At 41.8% G+C, this 26,424-nt stretch overlaps 1 protein-coding gene across 3 annotated transcripts in view; it reads right to left on the bottom strand.

Moving 5' to 3' along the window:
* Positions 1-26,140, bottom strand: part of LOC132130841 (calpain-5-like) — a 56,504-nt gene extending 30,364 nt beyond the window's left edge. Inside the window, exons 1-2 of one of the 3 annotated variants that reach the window (XM_059542670.1) lie at positions 25,918-26,140; positions 19,921-20,093 (exon numbers count right to left, since the gene is read on the bottom strand). In XM_059542670.1, the coding sequence (XP_059398653.1) occupies positions 19,921-20,085 (165 nt within the window). In that variant the 5' untranslated portion in view covers positions 20,086-20,093; positions 25,918-26,140. The remainder of the gene's footprint in view (positions 1-19,920; positions 20,094-25,917) is intronic. The other 2 variants (XM_059542668.1, XM_059542669.1) reach the window with 2 other exon arrangements.
* Between the last annotated feature and the right edge of the window lie 284 nt (positions 26,141-26,424).

Genomic DNA, 26,424 nt, shown 5'->3' with positions numbered 1-26,424 from the left:
AGGGCATCTGTTTGAGCCCTTGGAATTGTTCCGGATAAATCCTGACTTTTACAGCACAGACTCTGTGGAAGTGTTGTTGCGACCAAGGCCTAATTATGTCCCTAGGTCGCATCTATCCCTTTCGCTTTCAGCAGGTGGTCCTGGAGGCTTTTTCTCCTGCTGCGGCGGAGTCTGGGGATCTAAGTCTTTGCCCTGTGAGAGCGTTAAAGACTTATGTGGATCGTACTGCCCCATGGCGTGAGTCTGACCAGCTGTTTGTCTGTTTTGGACATAAGAATAAGGCCATGCAGTTACGAAACAGTGCATGTCCCATTGGCTGGTGCAGGCTATTTCCTTGGCCTATGAGGCGCGCGGGCTCGCTTCGCCCTTAGGAGTAAAAGGTCATTCCACGAGAGCAGTGGCTTCTTCTCAAGCCTTTCTCAGTGGATCTTCTATGGATGATATCTGTGCTGCGGCAGGCTGGTCCTCACCGAGCACTTTTATCAGGTCTTACAGTCTGGATGTGAGGATGGCTTCTGGCTCCCGGGTTCTCTCCGCTTGACCAGATGCTTCCTTGGATCCAAGCTATCAGGTACGTCAGGCGTGATGGTATAGCGTTCCCATACGTGGTGACGTCACCGCAGCATCGAAGTGACCTATGAAAGGGAACATCTCGGTTACGTATGTAACCTTGGTTCCCTGAATAGGGAACGAGATGCTGTGGTTCTGGCCGTGCCGTACCTTGATAGCTTTCTTCTTCGTCATGAAATCTGAGGTAAATGGCGCGCGGCACCAGGTATATATATGCTTACGCATGCTGGGCGGTGCCACGCGCTATTTGGCCAATAAGATTGGCGGGATGGTATAGGGCTTCAGACATTCGTCACACCGAAGGTGTTCCCATACGTGGTGACGTCACCGCAGCATCTCGTTCCCTATTCAGGGAACCAAGGTTACATACGTAACCGAGATGTTCTCCCACATCACGCTGAATGCTGCAGAGACGCTGTTCGGGAAGCACGTGACATAAAACGAGGCCAGCTATTGGCTATTCGCTACTTCTCCTGCTGTACTGGCTGAGTAAAACCTCCGGTGGCTCATTACTGCCACACTTTGGTCACCGCAGATTTGAAATATGCGCGAAATGAGCCGCTTACGGCAAATAAAAGTTATTTAGCAACGAATCGATGACTAAATTAGTTGACAACTATTTTAATAATCGATTTTAATCGATTAAATCGATTCGTTGTTTCAGCTCTAAAAATACATGACTGACATAAATATTAGGTAAAAAAAAGTCATGTTTTAATTAGACATATTAATCATGCTTACTGTTTTTATATATATTTTTTCAATACTGAATGATTTATAAAAATAAAAAAAAGTTTAACATTTTATATAGATTTTGGTTGGATAGAATTTTTTCCCCACCAAGCTCATCCATACGTTTATACATATAATGTTTATTTGTCCAAAAATAGGTATCTTAGAATGCAACATAATTAATCTGAATACATTGTTGTTAACAAAAACTCAAACAAAAATGATTATTGGTAATTGAAATAAATCTGAAATTAAACAAAATTAAAAAATTAGACGAAAAACATTAGAAAAATGACAAATGTTGCATTAGCAAATAAATGAAATGAAATTTAAGTACTCAAATTATTCAAATTAAAACTGAAATAAAAATCTATGAAAAAAAACATAACCTTTTTAAAAATGAGACAAAAGAAAATTTACAATATGAAAAAATGTAACTAATTTAAAATATTTTGTTGGAATAATATTCTAGGGCTGCAACTAACGATTATTTTGATAATCGATTAATCTGTCGATTATTTTTACGATTAATCGATTAATCGGTTTATGTACTTATATTTTAGTTTTTTCCATTTTTTCCCCAAGTAAATTATTCATAAATGGTCTTTATCCTTCAGCATAGATTTTTTAAGAGATTTTAACCATTTTGCACTGTCATATCCTCATCAAAAATATACCTGGAGTTGTTTTATTATGTGTTAGTAATCCTTTGTCGAACCCTTCTGCAATCAGAACACTGACCCATACTCTAGCAAATTTCACAAGTAGATTTCAAATAATGTTTTCACCATGGCAGTCCTTAGAGCTCCTAAAGTAGTTTAACATCCCAAACAAAGCTTATTAAGGAATCTTTCAGAACATATTTTCACGAAGAATAAGGATAAAACAGAATAAAATTGCAGTGCATTGTATTTTATTATTTACTGGGAAACAGCTTTATAGCTTATGCTGTGAAATTGTAAACAATCCTTCGAATAAAGTGCTAATGGCATGAAACCTGAATGGAACTCACAATTTAAAGTAAAATCCATCAGAAGGTTGTCCAGAAAAAAAAATTGGACACACAAAAAACCTGCTGTGTGAAAAAGAGCGGTGAATACTTAGAAAAAAAGTGCATTTCAAATATCTTTAAACATTTACCGCTCTCATTCAGTCATAATTAGGCTGCAAGACTGAATTTTGAACTGGTAAACGACAAACTGATCACAGAACATGTTTGTAAAGCTTTAAATGTTAACTTTTAAAAAGCAATGTTCTCAGCTTTTACGACTAAACATTTGCAAACAACATTGTACTGGAGAATCTGCACAAATGAAAGTCTTAGGGGCCGTTCACAAATCGCGCCTAAAAACGCGTGGAAAACGCTAGGCGCACCGCTTTCTCCTTCTTTCCAAAGCGCTCGGGCAGAAGCGCCCCTGAGGCGTCTGCCTTTGCTAAGCAACCATGACGTGCTTTCTCCTTGAAGACGCGGAAATTTCAGCAAAGGATAAATGGATTTGATGCTCAAAACATCGCTTGCAGTAGCTCTGCTACTAAATTTATTTCAAAATGGAAATCCATATACAACTATGATCAGCTGTTCCTTTCATCTTGACTGAGCTTTTCACGTTGTTATGGGAAAGGATGAAGCTGATTGGTTAGTTCTTGTCACATGACCCGCGGTGCGCTTGCCGCATTCTGAAAAGTTTAAATGTTTTTAACTCGATGCGGTGCGGTGTTGGAAATAACGAACTTGAGCGCGCAAAAGACGCGATATGTGAACGTCCCCTTAAACAGTTCAGTAGTGCAGAGTTTACAGGTTACTCTTCTTTTTTAAAGGCTCAAAGTAAAGTTCTCCCACATCACGCTGAATGCTGCAGAGACGCTGTTCGGGAAGCACGTGACATAAAACGAGGCCAGCTATTGGCTATTCGCTACTTCTCCTGCTGTACTGGCTGAGTAAAACCTCCGGTGGCTCATTACTGCCACACTTTGGTCACCGCAGATTTGAAATATGCGCGAAATGAGCCGCTTACGGCAAATAAAAGTTATTTAGCAACGAATCGATGACTAAATTAGTTGACAACTATTTTAATAATCGATTTTAATCGATTAAATCGATTCGTTGTTTCAGCTCTATAATATTCAAAAACTCTGGATGACCACATTTTTTCAGCCAGTGCTTTGGCTACTTTTAAGCTGGTCATTCGTTTTCCCTTTTTCAACAGGGTATGATGCTTATAAATTGTTCCTATGTAGGCAGCTCACAAAAGACTACTTCCAATCAGACTAAACCATAAAGAACCTTAATGGGCTCCTCTTGTCTCAGGGGCCGAAAAAACACCACAGTTTTTCTCCAGAGTGCAATACATCAACCTTTATTTGACGAGCATTTAGAGGTTTTTGCAATTACCTTCACAGCTAGAAAACCTGAAAGTGGGCATAATATCTTAACATCCTTCACAAGTCCATAGTCTAACCTGTTCAGTTATGGAACGAAGGATGCTGAGACAAAGTTACTGACGGAGAGAAAGAAAATATATTGTTTCTGTGTGTGAATCTTCTCTTCAGAGCAGAATTTGTGGGTTAGTCGCTATTATGGAGTATTGTGTGTGTGTGTGTGTGTGTGTGAGTGAGTAAGTGTTAAGAGGATGGGAGAGCGGACTGATTAGAATGCAAGGTCATTGTGTTATAGCTCAGCACTCCAGCCACCTCTATGAACACACACACACTTTTAAATCACAGCCCAAATTGGAATCCAAGGGGCAACCCTCTCCTGGGGCTAGAAGCTTTCATGTGTATGTGTTTCTTTCACATTATCTCATGTATTGAGGGTTCACAGACTAATATGAGTCTGTCTTGGCCAGCTTTGACAGATAAGACAGATCAGACTGCCAGGCCAGTCACAGAGTCATTGAACTCATTGACTCAGCTCAGTCCAGACACCAGTGAGCCCACAGTCTGAATAAATGACTGTCTATCACCTGGTCCACTGGCTTCAACTCATAAAACAACACTCTTTCTTCTCTTTGCAGAGCAGAGGTGACAAGAAATGGAAGGAAGAGGGTGGTAGTGAGGGATGGAAAGTGGTTAAAAAAGCACAATCAAAGACCCAAGGTGGTGGGGGAGACAGTGAAATATGAAGCAGCTGCGGTGAACTGCATTAAAGATCCCAATGGCGTTCACTCAGTCAGAGTGATTTGTGGCAATGTCTTCAATCACGTCAAACATAGAAAGAGTCAGGAGCATTTCAGTTTTACAGTTCAGGTACAACAAACAACAGGATCTCCTTGATGGTGAGTGATTTAAGTCAACAATGAATCAAAATCGGCCCCGCTTACTTTCATAATATATGGTCCTGCTGATTCATCGGTGCATGTTATTCCAAAAGAAAAATAATGTTTTTTTTTTTTATCTTTTATCAAAATATCCCCCCCCCCTCTGTGGAACCACATTATTACACATATATTCCATGCAGGTTATTAGTTTAATCAAATAGCTATGAAGTCTTTCTATTGTTGTCATGTCATTTTTTTCTATTTTTTCCCCTCCCTCATTTCCTAGACCGGGCACCGGCATTCTTCTGAAGAGTTTTGTTGCTCCGTCACTGGCTCTCTCGTGGCTTCCTCCCCTCACCGCTCTCTACGCGGCCGCGCCGATGGGCGCCCCCTGCCGGCCATTTTTGCAAGGACATTGAAGTCTCTTATTTTTCTGTTGGACCTTTTTCCTCATTTCCCGGCCTGTTTTTGTTCGTTGGAGGGAGCTTTTCTTTTGACTTTTTGAATAAATTGGTCTCGCACCGTAACCTGGATCTGTGTCCAGTTGTGTTCCTGACAGAACGATCTGGCCAAGATGGACACAGCAGGTGCAGATCCTGTCAGAACCGCAGTCACCCAGCAGGGTGTTCTTTTGGGCCAGCACGAAGCCAGACTGACGAACACCACAAGGGAGGTGGAGTTTCTAGCCAACCAAGTGGCTGAGCTGACCAACCGCATCCAAGAACTGCAACGAGAGGCTGCTCAGGGTGGTGCCGTTCACCATCTTCCTCGCCATGAGCCTGAGCCCCGATGCAATAACCCACCACCCTATGATGGGGACCCCAATTCCTGCCGGGCCTTCTTGTCCCAGTGTTCTGTGGTGTTTGCCTTGCAGCCACGCACATACGCACTTGAGATGTCCAAAGTGGCTTTTGTATTGACTCTTCTAACCGGCAAGGCTAGAGACTGGAGAACCTCCGTCTGGGAGACTAAAGCTCCGTGTTGTGCTTCTTTTAAAGATTTCCACCAGGAGATGGAGAGGCTATTCGACCACTCTGCCAGAGATCAGGAAGCGGCTGACCAGCTAGCACGGCTCCGTCAGGCGGGTCGCTCCGTAACAGACTATGCAATTAATTTCAAGACTCTGGCAGCTACCTGCGATTGGAATGAGGAGGCCTGTCGAGCTATGTTTCGTGCTGGGCTAGAGGATGACATCCAGGATGAGCTGGCCACTCAGGACCTGCCACGTGATTTTGACGATCTTGTTAACATGGCGTTGCGGATCGAGGGTCGCCTTCGCCGCCGTCGTCAACGCCTGGCAGCTCATGCACCCTGGAGAACTGAGGAGTCGTCACCCACAGAAACCACTGAGCCTGAGCCCATGCAGGTGGGGCGCCTTCGGCTCACTCCTCAACAGAAGCAGCAACGCCTCGCCCTAGGGCTATGTCTGTATTGCGGCAAATCAGGTCACTTCGCAGCAGGCTGTCCGCTAAAAGTCAAGGCTCACCAGTAAAGAGGGGGATCCTGGTGAGCGCTATCCCTTTATTGCACCCCCCCTCCTCTCGCACTCTCCTTCCTGTCTCCATTCAGTTTGGTGATGTCCTTAACTCCTGTACTGCACTGGTTGACTCGGGAGCTGAGGGCAACTTTATGGACCTCTCTCTAGCCACCCGCTGGGGAATTCCTGCAATTCCTCTTTCCGAACCTATTCCTGCCCGTTCATTGAATGGCACTTTGATCACCACTGTCTCCTATGCTACTCCTCCTGTCAATCTTATAGTCTCGGGCAATCACCGTGAGGTGACCACGCTGTACCTTCTTGAATCCCCGAGTGCTCCCATAGTTCTGGGGCACCCGTGGTTGGTGCAACATGGCCCTCACGTGGATTGGTCCAGCAACTCTGTCTTGTCTTGGAGTAAGTTTTGTCTTGCGTCTTGTTTGGGTGCTGCCTCTTTCCCTGTGTCTGTGTGTCCTGTCTTGCAGGTGGAGGCTGCTGATTTGAAGGGGGTCCCGGTGGAGTACCACGACCTGTGCCAGGTGTTTAGTAAGTCCTGGGCCACCTCCTTACCTCCTCATCGCCCTTATGATTGTGCCATTGAGCTCCTCCCAGGCACTTCTCCGCCCAAGGGTCACTTGTTTTCCCTTTCTGGTCCTGAAAGAGAGGCCATGGACAAATATATTAATGAATCCCTCAAAGCCGGTCTGGGTGCTGGGTTCTTCTTTGTCAAGAAGAAGGACGGCTTCTTGCGTCCTTGTATAGATTATCGAGGCCTGAATGAAAGTGACGTGACATTCAGCCAAGTATGGTGACCCATACTCAGAATTTGTGCTCTGCATTTAACCCATCCGAAATGCACACACACAGAGCAGTGAACACACACACACACTGTGAGCACACACCCGGAGCAGTTGGCAGCCATTTTTATGCTGCGGTGCCCGGGGAGCAGTTGGGGGTTCGATGCCTTGCTCAAGGGCACCTAAGTCGTGGTATTGAAGGTGGAGAGAGAACTGTACATGCACTCCCCCAACCCACAATTCCTGCCAGCCCGGGACTCGAATTCACAACCTTTCGATTGGGAGTCCGACTCTCTAACCATTGACATCACTATTAAAAACAGGTACCCCTTGCCTCTTATGTCGTCTGCCTTTGAGCTATTGCAGGGAGCCAAGGTCTTCACCAAGCTAGACCTTCGGAATGCCTATCACCTAATTCGCATACGTGAGGGGGATGAGTGGAAGACAGCTTTCAACACACCCACGGGACACTTTGAGTACCGGGTCCTACCATTTGGTCTGACCAATGCCCCAGCTGTCTTCCAGGCCCTGGTTAACGACGTGTTGAGAGACATGGTGAATCGCTTTGTCTTCGTGTATCTTGATGATATCTTGATATTTTCCCCATCTCTGCAGGTACACACTCAGCATGTTCGCCAGGTGTTACAACGGCTGCTGGAGAACCAGCTCTATGTTAAGGCGGAGAAGTGCGTCTTCCATGCCCAGTCGGTTCCGTTCCTGGGGTTCGTTGTTTCCGCGGGGGAGATCAAAGCGGACCCCTGTAAGGTAAGGGCCGTTGCCAAGTGGCCAGCTCCTGACTCTCGTAAAGCTCTGCAGTGGTTCCTGGGGTTTGCCAACTTCTATCGGCGGTTCATCCGGAACTTTGGTCAGATTGCTGCACCTTTAACGGCACTCACCTCTCCCAAGGTACCGTTCAAGTGGAATACTGGGGCACAGGAGGCCTTTGATAAATTAAAGTCCCGTTTTATCTCTGCTCCTGTCTTGTCTATTCCAGACCCTGAACGTCAATTCATTGTTGAGGTGGATGCCTCCGATGTCGGAGTGGGCGCGGTCCTATCTCCGCGGTCGCACGAGGACGGAAAGGTGCATCCCTGTGCCTTCCTCTCCCACCGCCTGAGTCCCCCAGAACGGAATTACGACATAGGCAATCGGGAGTTGCTGGCGGCCAGGCTGGCTTTGGGGGAGTGGCGTCACTGGTTGGAGGGCGCAGCTCGGCCCTTCCTGGTCTGGACGGATCACAAAAACCTCGAGTATATCCGTTCGGCCAGGAGGCTGAGCTCCCGACAGGCTCGCTGGGCCCTCTTCTTCGGCCGGTTCAATTTCACGCTGTCTTACAGGCCCGGGTCCAAAAATGTTAAGCCCGATGCTCTTTCTAGTCTCTTCGAGGCTCCTGGGAGGGAGGAGTCACTAGACACCATCTTGCCCAAGGGGGTGGTGGTGGCATCCCTCTCTTGGGACATCAAGAGACGAGTAGAGGAGGCCCTACTTAAGGGGCCTGTGCCGAAGGGGGGTCCAGCGGGTAATCTGTTTGTTCCCACCAAGTTGCGCTCTGAAGTCATCCAGTGGGGTCACTCGTCCAGGCTGGTTTGTCATCCAGGAGTCCGGAGGTCGCTGGCTGCCATCCGCCAGCGATTCTGGTGGCCATCCATGGCCAAGGATGTCAGGCAGTTCGTGGCTGCCTGCTCGGTGTGCGCTCAGAACAAGACTTCCAATGCGCCTCCCGTTGGTCTGCTCCACCCGTTGCCCATCCCTTCTCGCCCCTGGTCACATCACTGGCCTTCCGGAATCTAAGGGTAACACTGTCATTCTTACGGTGGTGGACCGTTTCTCTAAGGCGGCCCATTTCATTCCCCTTCCCAAGCTCCCCTCAGCCAAAGAGACTGCTCAGGTGATGGTTGATCACGTGTTCCGGATTCATGGTCTTCCGGTCAACGTGGTATCTGATAGGGGTCCCCAGTTTGTCTCTCGGTTTTGGAGGGAGTTCTGTCGGCAGATCGGGGCCTCTACGAGTCTGTCTTCAGGATTCCATCCCCAGACCAACGGGCAGTCAGAGCGGGCAAACCAGGATTTGGAACGTACTCTTCGCTGCCTGGCATCCCAAAATCCTAGCTCCTGGTGTCAACAGCTTTCCTGGGTAGAATACGCCCATAACTCTTTTCCGGCTTCTGCCACAGGTATGTCCCCATTCCAGTGTTCTGACGGTTATCAACCTCCCTTGTTTCCCACATAGGAACCCGAAGCTGCAGTCCCGTCTGCTTTGGCCTTTGTCCGACGGTGTCGACGCACCTGGAAGAGGGCTAAGGCGGCCTTGGCCCAGGCTAGTAGGCGGACTAAAGCAGCGGCCGACCGTCACCGGACTCCTGCTCCCCGCTATGTGTGTGGTCAACGGGTATGGCTCTCCACCAAGGACCTGCCTCTCAGGGTAGCCTCACACAAGTTGGCACCCAGGTTCATTGGCTCATACCGGATCACCAAGGTCCTGAGTCCGGCGGCGGTGCAGCTCAAGCTCCCTACCACGCTTGGTCGGGTGCACCCTGTTTTCCATGTTTCCAGGGTTAAACCTGTGTTCCATTCCCCTATTGTTCCATCTGCCCCAACCCCCCCTCCCCCCATCTAGTGGATGGCTCCCCTGTCTATACGGTGCGGAAGTTGCTAGATGTCCGACGTAGGGGTCGGGGCTTTCAATATCTTGTGGACTGGGAGGCCTATAGCCCAGAGGAGAGGAGCTGGGTTCCGGCCCGGGACATCTTGGATCGGACACTGGTCGAGGACTTCTACTGGCGACGAGGTGAGCCCCTTCCTGCGGCGCCTGGTGGCGTCCGTCGGAGGGGGGGTACTGTCATGTCCGCTGTCTGATCACCCCGTTCTTCGGTGTGTGTGCGTGTGTTTCTGTATATGTCTGCATCTCGTGTGCACATGGTGTTTTGTTTTGGTTTTGATCGTTCGTCTTGCACCTATCTGTGGCGTTCCTCCCTCCCCCTCATCACTACTGTTTCCGCTTCTAATTGTTTGACTCCGCTCACCTGAATTCAATGTCTGTTCATCCCTTGCTCTATTTATTCTCGTCTGTCGCGCCTTTCGGTGCCAGATCGTTGTTCGTCAATAGTCCCAGTGTAGTCTTTCTGTCTGATCCTGTCAAGCCTTGTTCTGTCGTGCCATTGTTTGCTGCTACTGGTTTTGTTTTGTTTTTTCTTTTTTTTTCCCTCCCTCATTTCCTAGACCGGGCACCGGCATTCTTCTGAAGAGTTTTGTTGCTCCGTCACTGGCTCTCTCGTGGCTTCCTCCCCTCACCGCTCTCTGCGAGGCCGCGCCCCCTGCCGGGCATTTTTGCAAGGACATTGAAGTCTCTTATTTTTCTGTTGGACCTTTCTCCTCCTTTCCCGGCCTGTTTTTGTTCGTTGGAGGGAGCTTTTCTTTTGACTTTTTGAATAAATTGGTCTCGCACCGTAACCTGCATCTGTGTCCAGTTGTGTTCCTTACAATTGTTCAGATGTTTTTGGGTCAGTAAAATGTTTTTGAATAGTCTTATAAAGCAGAGATGCATTAAATTGATCAAAAGTGATAGTAAAGACGTCTGTAAAATGCTGCTCTTTTGAACTTTCTTTCAAAGAATCCTAGAAAAATTGTATCATGATTCCAGCATAAATATTAGGCAGTACAAATAATTTCAACATTAGTAATAAGAAATGTTTCTTTAGCAGCAAATCAATATATTAGAACTGGAGTAATGGCTTCTGAAAATTTTTCTTTGCATCAAAGGAATAAATTACATTTTAAATATATATATATATATATAAATACAGTACAGACCAAAAGTTTGGCAACATTAATATTTTTTATGTTTTTGAAAGAAACAAGAGCTTGAGAGAGAGGAAACTGAGCTCAAAGCAAAGAGGGAAAATTTAGAGCTCCAAACTGCTATTGCTGCGGCTGAAGCCAAACTTCAGGTTTTGTCCATGTATGAACCAGCTCGTAGTGTTTCTGATGCATCTGGTAATGCAGCTAGGGCTGCCACTATTGCAGAAACCCTTAAATCTACACCTAATCAAGTAGTACGGCCAAAAACATTCTCTCGTGAGCTAGCACCTGATACTGATGCAGTTCCAAGAGTCAGTGATGTGCAACATGATTTTGCTAAATCACAACCAACAAGGTCAGATGTGAGAATTCCTTCACATGTTGATACAGGAAGCTTGTTCAACATAATGCAACGTTAAAATGACATTGCTGAGATTTTCATAAAACAGCAGTCTTTATCTACTCTTCCGCCTATGGATATTCCAGTCTTTAGTGGAGACCCGCTTGATTTCACATTCTTTATTCGAGCCTTTGAACATGGAGTAGAGAATAAGACAACAAATAACAAAGACAGATTGTACTTCTTAGAGCAGTTCACCAAGGGGCAACCAAAGGTTCTGGTACGCAGCTGTCAACACATGCCTTCTGAAAGGGGCTACAAAGAGGCTAAAAGACTACTCTACCAACATTTTGGCAATGAGTACACAATCGCCACTGCCTATACAGAAAAGGCACTGAACTGGCCAGCTTTAAGGCCTGAGGATAATAAAGCCTTAAATGAGTTTGCTCTTTTCCTTACTGGTTGTTGCAACACTATTGACAGTGTGGAATATGTTGAGGAAATGGACAGTCCAAGCAACATGCGTGCAATTGTATCAAAGCTTCCTTTCAAACTGAGAGAAAAATGGAGAGCAGTTGCCTGTGAGCTTCAAGAAAGGACTGGCTTGAGAGCAAGATTCTGTGACTTGGTTAGGTTTGTAGACAAGCAGGCAAAGATTGTTTCGCATCCACTGTTTGGCAATATTCAGGATAACACGATGGCAAAAGACAATCTCAAATTCAAAACAAACAGATCAAGTAACTTACAAGTGAAAGAAAGGAAAACCACATTTGCAACAAGTGTGACACCCGTTCCAGAACCCAAAAAACAAAGAACAAAGGAAAAAGATGTAGCAAAAGCAAGCCATGAAGCCCTCTGCTTATGTTGTAATAAAGACCATGGATTGGACGTTTGCAGCATTCTGAAGCATAAGCCACACAAAGAAAAACTTGATTTTCTGAAATCTAAATGCTTGTGCTATGGTTGCTTATTACCAGGTCACATGAGTAAAGGTTGTGTGCAGAGACTAACTTGTCAAAAATGCTCATTAAAGCATCCGAACATTCTTCATCTCCCAGAAAAGAAGCCAGTGCTTCCAAAATCTCAAGATGGAGACAGCTCCTTAACTGTCACCGACACTGTCACCAGCGAAACTTGTGGCTGCACTGGGGCTGGTCATTTGGTGTGCTCTTTAGCCATAGTACCAGTTAGAGTTAAGTCCAAAAAAAGCAATCAGGAAGTTTTGATTTACGCCTTCTTGGACCCAGGAAGTTCTGCGACGTTTTGTACAGAGCAGCTAATGAAGGAATTAAAACTAACTGGCAGGAAAACAAACATCCTGCTGCGTACTATGGGACAGGAAAGGTCTGTTAGTACACATGTTTTCACCGAACTGGAAATAAGTGGACTGAACGAGAATAATTTTGTGGATCTCCCTCAGGTTTTTTCTCAAAAAGAGATTCCTGTTAAAGGAGAAAACATTCCGCATCAGAAGGATGTTAAGAAATGGAAATATCTTGAAGAGGTGCATCTTCCTCAGATCGATGCGGGTATTGGCTTACTAATCGGAACAAATGTACCTAAGATTCTTGAGCCTTGGAAGGTCATCAACAGTAGAGGAGATGGGCCTTATGCTGTCAAGACCATCCTGGGCTGGATTGTAAATGGACCTTTGGAGAGAGAGAACATCCAAACTAACAGAAACACAGGATGGACACAGGTGATGGCAAACAGGATTTCAGTGGTAACTTTGGAGAACCTAATCCAACAGCAAATGAGGTATGATTTTCCTGAATGTGAACAAGCTGAAAATATGGAAATGTCCATTGAGGATAGACAGTTTATGAAGTCTGTATCACAGTCCATAGAGCTTGTTGATGGGCATTATTGCATTGACCTTCCTTTGAAAAAAAAAGATGTAATGTTTCCCAACAACTATGTTGTCGCTTCTCTGCGTTCTCAATTTCTGAAAAGAAAATTCAAAAGAAATTCAGCTTTCTACATGGACTATTGTAGTTTCATGGAGGACATGTTACTCAAAGGTCATGCTGAGAAAATCCCTGCAAGTGAAATTGAAGGAACCCTTGGCAGAGTCTGGTACATCCCACACCACGGGGTGTATCACCCACAAAAACACAAACTTCGAGTGGTGTTTGACTGCGCAGCTACCTACCAAGGAAAATCACTCAACTCACAACTGTTGCAAGGACCCAACTTGAATAATTCTCTTATTGGTGTTCTGGCGAGATTCAGACATAAGCCGATTGCCCTTGCAGTAGACGTAGAAGGGATGTTACATCAGGTCAGAGTTCCTGCTAAAGATAAAGATCTGTTAAGATTCCTTTGGTGGCCTAAAGGGGACACTGCACAGGAAGTGGAGGAATACAGAATGAGTGTCCACTTATTTGGTGCTACATCCTCCCCAAGTTGTGCAATCTACGCTTTGCAAAGGTGTGCAAGGGACAACAGTGCACAGCATAGATCAGAGGTAATTCAGACAGTCCTTAGGAATTTCTATGTGGATGACTGTTTGACGTCTGTGGCTACTGAACAGCAGGGTATTGCTCTAATGCATGACTTGAGGGAGATGTGTGCATCAGGAGGATTTAATTTGACCAAGTGGATGTCCAACAGTCGCACTGTACTTGCATCCATAAGTGAGGAGAGCAAAGCTAAGACAGTGAAGGACTTGGACCTGGAGAAAGACAAGTTACCATTGGAAAGAGCTCTAGGGGTTCAGTGGTGTGTTGAGACAGACACTTTGCAGTTCAAAGTAACCCTACAGGAAAAGCCTCTTACAAGGAGAGGTATATTGTCCATGGTCAGCTCCATTTATGATCCCCTTGGAATACTTTCTCCAGTTATTCTTCCTGCAAAGCAAATACTGCAGGAGCTTTGTAGAACAAAACATGACTGGGATGACAAGATTCCAGAAACTCTCAGACATCAGTGGAATCTGTGGCTGGCTAGTCTTCAGAACTTAAATGACTTTCAGGTTGAAAGATGCATGAAGCCACTTAACTTTGGTGAAATCACCTCAGCGCAGCTGCATCATTTTGCAGATGCCAGTGAGTTGGGGTTTGGCATAGTGTCATACTTGCTCATGGAGAACCACAGAGGTAACCAACATTGTGCATTTGTTATGGGTAAAGCAAGGGTTGCTCCAGTAAAAACAGTTACCGTGCCACGTCTTGAGCTCACTGCAGCTACAATGGCTGCTAGAATGGACAATATGCTGAAATCTGAATTGGACTTTATTCTTCAGGAGTCTGTATTTTGGACAGACAGTACTTCAGTCCTGAAATATCTCAACAATGAAAGCACACGGTTCCGTACATTTGTGGCCAACAGGGTAACTGCAATCAGAGAGCTCTCAAAGGCGTCGCAATGGAGGTATGTGAATTCTTCTTCCAACCGAGCCGACATTGCCTCAAGAGGACTTACTGTAGATGCTTTCCTTAAAGCAAATTCATGGCTCACAGGTCGAAACCTTTCTGACAAAGCCAGAATCAGAGTGGCCAAAAATGCCAAGTCACACCCTTAAGTTATCTGTTAGTGATTTGGAAGTTAAGGAAGTCAGCGTAAATGCAGTGTGTGCAGATAATTCTGACTATACTTCTCAGTTCTTTTCACACTACTCAGATTGGTACCGTTTGAAAAGAGCCATTGCATGGTTCCTCAAGTTCAAAAGCACTCTGAAGGCACTAATGGAAAAAAGAAATGAGCTGTGCCACAGTCTAAGAGACAATTTAGCAGTGAATTCTGAACTTCAAAACTTAAAATCTTCACTGTCAGGGGTTTCATTGACTGTAAGTGACATTGGAAAAGCTGAGGAAGAGATCATTCGCTACAGCCAAACAATCATGTTTCCAGAGGAAATCAAAGCCCTCCAGCAAGGTAAAACTGTAAAACACAGCAGCGCTCTCTACAAGTTGTCACCAGTTTTGCAAGACCAAATCCTAAGAGTAGGTGGCAGACTAAGCAGGTCATCTATGCCTGAGGAGTCCAAGCATCCTGCTATTTTAGCAAAGGACCATCCTGTTTCACATCTGATCTTAAGATCAATTCATGCAGATGTAGGTCATAGCGGCCGTAATCACATGTTGTCAAAGTTACGAGAAAAATACTGGATTCCAAAAGCACAAACGGCCATCAGAAAAATCCTATCTCAATGCACAGTTTGTAAACGCCAGCGTGGCACTACAGGCAAACAATTCATGGCTGACCTTCCCCGTGACAGGCTTTTGCCAGATGAACCCCCATTTACAAATGTAGGCATTGATTATTTTGGCCCATTTGAAATCAAAAGAGGAAGAACATTGATTAAAAGATATGGGGTAATCTTTACTTGCCTGACGTTAAGAGCTGTACACATTGAGGTTGCCAGCTCTTTGGATACAGACTCGTGCATTCATGCACTAAGGAGATTTGTTTCTAGAAGGGGTCAGGTTAAAACAATCAGGTCTGACAATGGGACAAATTTCATTGGGGCAGAAAGGGAGTTGCGAAAGGCCATACAAAGTTTAAATAATGACAGGATTCAAACCACAATGCTTGCAAAAGGTGTACAGTGGATTTTCAATTCCCCAACTGCATCCCAACATGGAGGAGTTTGGGAACGTCAAATACGGACTGTCAGAAAAATTCTCAACTCCATTATAAAACAGCAGTCTCTTGATGAAGAAAGTCTTCAAACGCTCTTATGTGAGGTGGAAGCAATAATCAATAGTCGTCCCATCACTAAGGTGTCCAATGACCCAAACGACTTGGAGGCCCTTACTCCAAATCATTTGCTGCTGTTGAAAGTAAGGCCGTCCATGTCTCCTGGGGTTTTTGACAAACCAGACCTATATTCCAGACGTAGGTGGCGCCAAATTCAGTATATGGCTGACATATTTTGGAAGCGCTGGATCAAAGAGTACTTACCAGACCTGCAAGAAAGGCAAAAGTGGCAAAGCCTAGTAAAAAATCTCACGCCTGGGGACGTTGTATTGGTTGCTGATGATTCCGCACCACGAAACTCTTGGGTAATGGGACGTGTGCTACAAACATTCACAGACAACAAAGGTCTTGTGCGGCAGGCCCAAGTGAAAACAACCACAAACATTCTTTTACGTCCTGTTACTAAGCTTTGTTTACTTTTAGAGGCAGACTTATAGTCTCTTTTCTGTTATGGTTTTATCACCTAAATTCAGGTTAACATCTTATTGAGAAAAAAAAAATTCTGCAATTCAGTTGAGACTATTTGGTATCTTTCATTTATGTAATTTGTTTGGCTCTTTAGTATAAATAGGTTGTTAATTGTTTCGTTGAACACAAAGACAATTAGGGGCTGGTGTGTAAGAGCCAATTTTATGTTTCAATAATTTGTATAGTATTGTTTCTTGGAGTGTTGATTTCAAGCATAAGCTGAATATGTCATATTTTGTATCTTTCTTTCAGAGGTATTCTGATATTTCCTGTGTTTATTTTATATATATATCTATATATATATCAGTACTATTTCCTATGTTTTCTGATGTACAGGCTAATTTCTGTTCTGTTTCTTTAATGGTTACGCTCACTTGTGGGAAGATTGTACGGGAAGTAGTTCGTGTATAGGAAAAAAGGGAGAAACAGTTTTCTTACCGTTTCGTCGGTCATTAAAAATAACTCTTGTTTAAACGTTCAAGGTAACAGCAGTTAAAGGTTTTCAGGTGAAACCATAGGAAAGGCTACAGGAGCCACCAGGATTTTGTATTTTTTTGTAATTTTGTGTTTTGATTAAACTTGCACTCTTTTGATTGACTTCTGTGACGAGTAAGAACGTTTTTCCTGTTCCATTGAAGTTAACATAGGACTTTGCACCTACACTGTATGTATATATATATATATATATATATATATATATATATATATAATTTTTAAAAATTGTAATATTTCACAATAGCACAGATTTGACTGCAGTAAAATGACAGAATTCTTTTAAAAATATTAAACAATTTTACTATGCCCAAACTTTTGAATGGTAGTACATTTTTTGCAGTAATTAATTTTCTGTTAACATTAATTTATTAAAGGTTACAGTAATAATAGCATAGAAACTCTGAAATACATCACATCACATAATGGGTTGTAAATAATGTCTCATGTTGACGTTTAAGTCCAGCAATGGGATAATAATGAAATTGAAAGAGTCAGGAGCAGAAATTAAAAAAATTGTGAGTTGTAATTGTGAAAAATTGTAAGTGAGGAGAGCAAAGCTAAGACAGTGAAGGACTTGGACCTGGAGAAAGACAAGTTACCATTGGAAAGAGCTCTAGGGGTTCAGTGGTGTGTTGAGACAGACACTTTGCAGTTCAAAGTAACCCTACAGGAAAAGCCTCTTACAAGGAGAGGTATATTGTCCATGGTCAGCTCCATTTATGATCCCCTTGGAATACTTTCTCCAGTTATTCTTCCTGCAAAGCAAATACTGCAGGAGCTTTGTAGAACAAAACATGACTGGGATGACAAGATTCCAGAAACTCTCAGACATCAGTGGAATCTGTGGCTGGCTAGTCTTCAGAACTTAAATGACTTTCAGGTTGAAAGATGCATGAAGCCACTTAACTTTGGTGAAATCACCTCAGCGCAGCTGCATCATTTTGCAGATGCCAGTGAGTTGGGGTTTGGCATAGTGTCATACTTGCTCATGGAGAACCACAGAGGTAACCAACATTGTGCATTTGTTATGGGTAAAGCAAGGGTTGCTCCAGTAAAAACAGTTACCATGCCACGTCTTGAGCTCACTGCAGCTACAATGGCTGCTAGAATGGACAATATGCTGAAATCTGAATTGGACTTTATTCTTCAGGAGTCTGTATTTTGGACAGACAGTACTTCAGTACTGAAATATCTCAACAATGAAAGCACACGGTATATATATAATTTTTAAAAATTGTAATATTTCACAATAGCACAGATTTGACTGCAGTAAAATGACAGAATTCTTTTAAAAATATTAAACAATTTTACTATGCCCAAACTTTTGAATGGTAGTACATTTTTTGCAGTAATTAATTTTCTGTTAACATTAATTTATTAAAGGTTACAGTAATAATAGCATAGAAACTCTGAAATACATCACATCACATAATGGGTTGTAAATAATGTCTCATGTTGACGTTTAAGTCCAGCAATGGGATAATAATGAAATTGAAAGAGTCAGGAGCAGAAATTAAAAAAATAAGCATGATAGATAGTAAGTGCAGGTATAGCTAGAAAAACAAATTTTGACTAAACTATAATAAACTAAAGCAATCAGATAAAAACAAGCTCATCAAATTTTAAAAGTCCTAAATGTTCCTCAAAATCCCATTAAGCAATCTTAAAAAGTATGAATTCAAATGCAGAGACAGTCTGAGCATCATTATTCAGTCTCTATAGTCTTAATTATCACTAAAACACAATGAATGAGATATTAGCACTGTCTGTACTTGATCCTTATATTCCCACATTCTCTGCTGCTGATCCTGTGTGCATTAAGACGGTGAAGATTTTAGCTTTGCAGTCTTGAACTGTGGTACAGAACCAAATGTAGTGTCCACCTCAATTATAGCATGAATTAATGACGACAGGAGCTGCCGAGGTTACAATTCAGACGCCTCAGACTGGAACACTTCACTGGTGTGTTGAGCGAGTGTGTGTGCGAATGAGATTCTGTGACGGGCATTGTTCCAAGAGTGAGTGAGTGAGAGAAAGGAATAATTGACTTGGACAGGCTTGACACTTAGTATGCCCCTGGGTGAGATGGGTATGGGGGAGTATCACACAGCATCCCTGGGATTCGAATGTTACAGATAGGTTTTGGGAAGCTGCAATGTATCATTAACTCAGAAAAGAGTAATGAAGTGTGGGAAAACCATCATGATGCTTCAAGAAGTCTATCGATGTCTATTTCCCCTCAGCCAATTAGGTTTCACAAATCTAATGTGTCCTTGTGAACTAACATTGACATTATATGGTCAAAAAAACAAACAAACCCTGTCTTATAAAAAAAAAAAACTTTTTTGAATTTCTGTCCCTTACGTAAAAGAAGTTTATTGAAGTGTACTATAACTATTAAAATTATTATACTTTCAGTTTACGTTTTAGAAATGTGCTTTACATACTTCTCAGAAATCTATATTTAAAATGACATTTAAGTATACTTGACTTATACTTAGAAAGAGTCTAAATATATTTGAGCTATACTTAGTGCTTCGGGAATCCATGTTTTTATTGTTGGTTTTTATAAAACAGCATCAAAACTGTGTAGTGTTATGAAATAAACTGTCGACCCATGAAGAGCTTTGGGGTGTTGATCAACTTCATATACGTTTTGATTACCATTCTGAATTATTCTCAGCTTTCTGTTCAAAATGTTGTTTATTTCTATTTATATATATGTATATATATTTTGTATTTATTTATAAAACTGACCCACATTCATGTGTTTATAAAAAAATGCATGAAGCTAGAGTAAAATGCTTTTGTTTATAAGCAGATACCATGTTCTTTCTTTTGATATTTATTGGTATGCATGGGCATTCATAAATAATTATTAGTCATTAAGGCAATCTTTAAGCAGTACTAGAATTTCTCAACTTGTTTTCAGGATACTTTGATGAAGAGAGTTTAAAAGAACAGTATTTATTTGAAATGGAAACCTTTTTCATCATTATAAATGTCTTTACTTCTAAACATTAAAATCATGATTTTCTGTAAAGCTTCTTTGGAACAACATACATTGTGAAAAGCATTATACAAACACAGCTGACCTAACTTGAAATGTAAATAGATTAATTTGAAAAGAAACTGAATGTGTTAAACTTTAAGGTTCTGTTTTAAAGGTAGTACAACGAAGTACAATCAATCTCTTTCCAACAAGCAGTGCAGACCTACTGTATATCCCATTTTTATGCTATCTGTTAATTGAAGAACTGTGAGACTTGAGCTCTGAGCACTGACCCCGGGTCTTTTCCAGTGCACACGGCCGATCCTGTTACCCAGGTAGAAGAGTGAGTGATCTACAGCTGGGAACAGTGGGTCCTCAAACAGACGTCCACTCTGTAGACACTGCCTCTTGAGGTTGGAGTAATGCTGCCCCTCAAAGGCCTTCACAGAGGAGAACATCTTTCAGCCTACAGAAGAACAACACAAACAGAGAGAGAGAGAGAAAGAGAGAGAGAGAGAGAGATTTGGCAATGTGAGACAGATTCAGTGCAGACACAGTACAAGGCGCTCTTGCTCCTGTCAACTCAGGTAAAGATCTCATTCCTTACTTCGACAGGAATATTTGTGTGCATGCGTGCATGACTTACTAACTTTGTGTTCTTTCAATATTTGTTTCAAGCATATTGCTCATAAAAATGGAGTGAAATCACCACCAGATGCTGAAAACTTAAGGAACAACAGCGGAAAATTGAGCTTTTCCATATCAGGAATAAATTAAATTTCATACTATATAAAAACAATATTATTGTTTTTACTGCATTTTTTATCAAATAATTGCAGCCTTGGTGAGTATATTCTTAAAACAAAAACAGGATTGGATCTTAAAGTATATCTTAAATGTCAAATAAAATAAAACAAACTCTAGCTGGTCAATTTGCATATTGCTCTGATGTTGTTTTTCTCTTTTTTTCCCTGTCTAAGTGGGCATTTCTAGGTCAGTGTAAGCTACAGAATGGACCAAACAAAGTCAAAAGTGAGAGAATCTAAAAACACAATTAGACTAGACAAAATATATACAATCACAATGCAACTGCTTTCTTTTAGAGATCGGAAGGAAAGAGTCAGTCAAGTATTGATAATCTGCAGCACACACACACTTACTCTGCCTGGCAGGAGATGCCTGGCAGGATGACAACCATGTCACTGTGACTTGCTGCTGCTGGGACACTTGGCTTCAAATCCAGATTGAACTGGAACGTATCATTACAGGGCTTTATTCATCTCCGAGACTAGTAGTGTAAAAGCAATGCCTACTGGGATGAGTGTGTACCTTTTTTTTTGACTGAATGAGTCTATAAGAGCTATTCAAGAGTTTGAAAGTAGTTCAGATGAGCGAAACTTCAGAACATCTTATCCATAGAGCACAATGTATCTGTCCAGATCTACAGAAAAGGATCTTTCTGTCCATTTCTCTGCCCATTTCCGACGTCTGTCAATCACACATCTCTCAGAGGCTAGTTTCTAGAGCTGAGCAAGTCGAGCTGCAGTGAATTATTCATCTCCACTCCTAGGCCTTCAGGAAGATTAATTATGTCTTCAGCTTTCTGTCCATTCTCTCTGCACTAACGACAGAAAACTAGCTTATGTCATTCTAAGGCCAGCTCTGCAGTGAAAATGTAAAGATTGGAGTCATAGATAATAACAGCTTCATCATTATATGATCAAGCAATATCAAGTTATCAAATGTGGGATGAAGCTTCTTGCACACCTCATTTATTGGCGATTGTAATAACAACATCATCTTTATGTTATGAAGAATACGGCAGCAAGATTAATTTTTAATGAGCCGAAATGAATACACGTCACACCTCTGTTTATCAATTTTCACTGGCTTCCAATAGCTGCTCGCATAAAATTCAAGGCATTGATGTTTGCCTACAAAACTACCACTGGCTCTGCACCCATTTACCTAAATTCATTACTTCAGACTTATGTGCCCTCTAGAAGCTTGCGTTCTGCACGTGAACGTCGGTTGATTGTGCCAACCCAAAGTAGCATAAAGTCACTTTTACGGACTTTTAAATGAAATGTTCCCTCCTGGTGGAATGACCTGCCCAACTCAATCCGAGGAGCTGAGTCCTTAGCCATCTTCAAGAATTGGCTAAAAACACATCTCTTCCATCTTTATTTGACCCTCTAACTTTAGCACTCACTATTCTAATTCTATTCTTTAAAAAATGATCTAACTAGCTTTCTAATCTTTTTGTATTCTATCTGTTTTCTTTTATTTATTATACAATTAACAAAAGACCTCTAACACTAGCTTGCTCTATTCTTTTCCTATTCTATTTGTTCTCTTTTTATTTATTATATTATTTAAAAGCCCTTGCTATGTGTACTGTATTAAGCTAACTGAAACTTATTATAGCTCTTGTATATCATTGCTCTTTTGTTGTTTTTGATTGCTTCCATGGTCCTCATTTGTAAGTAGCTTTTGGATAAACGTGTCTGCTAAATGACTAAATGTAAATGTAAAGATCTAATAATATGTACAGTATTAATATTCTGGATTCAATATAAGTAACGTAAGCTTGACAGCATTTGTTGATTACCACCAGTGTTGTTACAGTTAACTAAAACTATTAAAATTGTTTTATTTTTAAAAATAAAGCTGAAATAAAAGAAAAAATATATAAATGTTAGATGATACAAAATAAATACAAAATAATATAAGTTAAAGTGCTAAAATTATAAATAAAAGCAAAGTTGAACATTTTTTTTACAATGACAAGAGTACAAAGAACTAAACCAAACTAAAATGAAAATGAAAACGTAAAATATAAAAATAAAAGTTAATTCAAAATATTAACAAATGGCACATATACATGATACTAAAATAACAATGATTATTAAAAAAAATAATAATCTAAGAAACAAAATGTATGTAATGATCAGCAACTTACCTATGGAAGTGTTAAAATTTGCATATTATTTGAGCTGTAAAGCTGGTTTTCATTCAGTTTTTTTTAAGGGGTTTATGGTGTTAAGGTTTCATGGTGATAAACTTATAAAATTAGACATAACTGTACACAGAAATGTAGTTTTTTTTTTTTTTTTTTTACAATAAAATCATCTTAACATGTACATTGTTCACAAATCGTGGCTAAACTACTGAAACGGTGAGGATTTCAAGTTCACAAATTGAACTTCACTTCCATTGTAATTGCCTAATTGTAAACAAGGTCTTTGCTTTGCTTTTTTCCAAGAAAATAGTTTTTTGTGGTAATCACCATTAAGCCACAAATGTACGTACATGATTGAGCTTAATGTGGACTAAACAATAATTTCCCTTTAAAATGCTTTATAGCATCTCGCTTTTTAAACAGAGAACTGGGATGGGTTTGGTTAACTGGATTGTACAGTACATTAGACTGGAGCACCTCAGGAAATGAAAACACTGCAGTTGGACAGCCAGCACGGCAGATGGTGCCTAGCCTCATCTTGTGACTGATTCGTGACATCAGTGAGACCACCACAGAGGCAAGCCGTCTCTCCTCTACCTCCTGACAGAAGGAAGCAGGTAAAAAGTGCTGAGGGTTGCAAGTGGAATTCACACTTCAGGGTTCCAAAGAGTAGAACTGAGGGATCAAAGCAGCAAGAATATTATGTGATTACCATATGCATCTGTTCATAAGGTTTTATGAATGTGGAATGCCTTAAGCCTAATGACGGATGTAATATGCCAGTTGACAGACAGATAGTGGCCTTTTGACTCTCCCTCACAGCCAACTTATGTACCACTAGCTCATAAAAGGTAACAAGCACTGTAGTGGAATAATGGAATTTACAGTCTCTCATCTCTGCTCTATTAAGCATTATGCTTAATGTGAAAAAAACAGAGTGAGACCCAGAAAATTGAGTCCCTGAAGAAAATGCACTGTATGAATCCCACGGGATGGCAGGGCCACTGTGGTGCACCACCTATAGAAACTCCTACTGTTGTAGTAGAAAGAGGGGTAGAGTAGATGGAGAAACATGTGAGAGTGGCAGAGAGACAGTGCACCAAATAGTTTGATGAAAACCCCCTTGCATTTCTGACAATCACCATTTCAGGGTCTCCCAGCTGCGTTACTGCAGCCGCCTCATGAATACATGTAGCATGTCATCTCACCAACCATACAGTATGCCTAGAATTACCCCTCACACTCCATGACTTATGAACACTCAAAACATGCATTGCTGAATCCATCACTATTACAAAATATGCTAAATTTAAAATGCACTGCAGTCAGTGTTGAATGGGTTCCTTCTGAAATGCGTTAAAACGGTTATCAATACCATAATATTTTATATTACACTTCAGGTAATATAATCTCAACACTTTTTTTTCTTTAGTGTCACAAACAAGAAACATTTTGTACTATTTGGACAGAAATATACATATATATCATCATCATCAGCCTATGATTATATAACTAATTGTTAAAACTAGAAGTTTTGATAAAAAAAAATCACCAATTTGTACATTAGGTACTAATTAACACTGATTTCAATAAACAATTGTGAACTAGTTTGACTAGTAATCTGATAATGTTTACTAGCCATGCTAGAAAATACAGTTTAAGATGGTGGCTGGTTTCTAGCTAGTCTAAGATGATCCCCATTAGCTGGTAAACAGATTTGGACCACTAACACACATTTATGGGGGTCAAGCTGGTTTATGGAACACTGGCTGGTCATTCAGCTAATAAGCTAAGAACTAGTTAGATTAGTAAATTAGCCCCGCTAGATCACTCTTTTGATGGTAGCTTTATTTTGGGACAAAAATAAGTAGCAGGTTATTAGTTGGTAAACACAACAGCTACCAACTGGTCACACCAGTTTAAGATGGTCAAACTGGCATTTAGAACATGCTGGTCAACAAGCTAATGACCGAATGGACTAGGCTATTGACTATCTTAGACCAGCTACAACACACCTAGTGAACTAGTTAGAGTAGTAAACTAGTCAGGTTTACTAGCCTTACTGGAAAATCAATCTTAAGATGGTAGCTGGTTTCTAGCCAGTCTATGATCGTCATTAGCTGGTAAACCAACTTAGATCAGCAATAAACCACCTACTGGTTGGTCGTAACAGTTTAAGGTATGCAATCTGGGTGTTAGAACATAGTGACTAATCAGTAAGCTAATGATTAGATTGGACCAATTTAGACAAGCTAGAACAGACTTAATGAACTCGACAGACTAGTAAAAATCAAGTTAAGATGGTTGCTGGTCTCTAGTCAGATTTTCATTCTGGTAAAACAACTTGGATTTGCAACAAACCAGCCAGTAATTTGTCAGTTTAAGGTGGTCAAGCTGTTTAGAACGTGGTGTCTGGTCCATCACCTGACCAGCTAATAATCTTCTAGATACCACAGCTAGAATGTCCTAAAACACAGCAACCAGTTGAATTTTATAATGGGGAGTTAACGTGCAATGGTCATTTATTTATAATTTGGAGGTATATTTCTTGGAAAGTATAAATTGCTTTGAACAGTGATAGATTGTGGTATTTATTAAGATATTAATAAATTATTTAACAAACGAATTTATTACTGCTGCCTGAATGATAGATTAGTAATCAAAACCGTCATCAATGTGTAGCTAATTCATAAAAAAATATATTTTAAATTGTAATGTAGACTAATTAAAAATGCTTGATCTGATTAGGTCAACCAGATTACATTACTACCGGCACACTATACACCATAAGGTTTCACCATTCAAACACAAACATATCATCAGATGAATGTTGTATTAACTGTTCTGGGTTAAACTACGGTAAGGTTCCCGTTAAGGACCAAGGGACTGCCCGCTCCTGTCAGTCCGGTGGTCAAACTTATCTTAATAAGAAACGCAAGGCGTGGGGACAACTAATTAACGGCACACAATGGAAAGCGCTTTCCTTTGCTGTTCAAGAACAAATTGGACTCTACTTTGCCTGAGTGCAAAAAAGAGATGCAGTAGGCTTCCAGTCCCACACTAGTTTAAATATATGACAACCGATGCCTGCAAGCATCACAAATCTCCGTCTAATAAAAGCGGAATATTAATTTTTCGCCTCTGCACGCGTCCCGTCAGGTGGCAAGATTTACCTCTCGCGCTTAAAACGCAAGACGATCAACATAAATCAGCGCGCTCATCTCGTTCGTTCGGGTAATTACAGTCTCGCATTCTAAAACGTGTCAAATTCGATCTGATGTTACACCGCTCGTGTAACAGACCAGCACGGCCTCGCTTGTATGTATACCTGAGCACAACTCCAGTCCCACGGTGGCGTATCTTGCCCCGGTCCAGCGACGTTCTTGCGGTCCCGTGCAACTGAGGGTCTTCTCCGAGCTCCGGATCACTCTCACGCGTGTCTGGGAGGGGCCTACGAGCGGAGGGGGAACTCCTAGTCTGAGCATGAGCGGCGGGGTAGACAACCAATGTATACCCACGCGCGCGCGCACACACACTGACAATAACACAGTGATTTCTACATTATATTATTATATATAAATAAATGATGCATTCTGTCGTTTTTGTCAGAGAGAGAGACATTATTTAAGAGCATTAGTGTGTAACTCAACATAATACCATTCTTCCAATTTTATAGTCAGGAACAAGTGACCATCTCATCAGCACCATGGACAGCGGTAGTGTACATTGCTAACTTGCCACTAGGGAGACAAACAGGGACACACTAAGCACAGACTGAGCTGAAGGGTAAAACAACTGAGGAAAAACTGCCTGAGGTCTGCAATTCTGTGTAATA

Source organism: Carassius carassius, chromosome 47 (genome assembly GCF_963082965.1).
Source record: "Carassius carassius chromosome 47, fCarCar2.1, whole genome shotgun sequence".
In the NCBI taxonomy this organism is placed as follows: domain Eukaryota; kingdom Metazoa; phylum Chordata; class Actinopteri; order Cypriniformes; family Cyprinidae; genus Carassius; species Carassius carassius.
The sequence above is the reverse complement of the archived record's forward strand: the minus strand, read 5'-3'. Positions and strand labels throughout refer to the sequence as shown.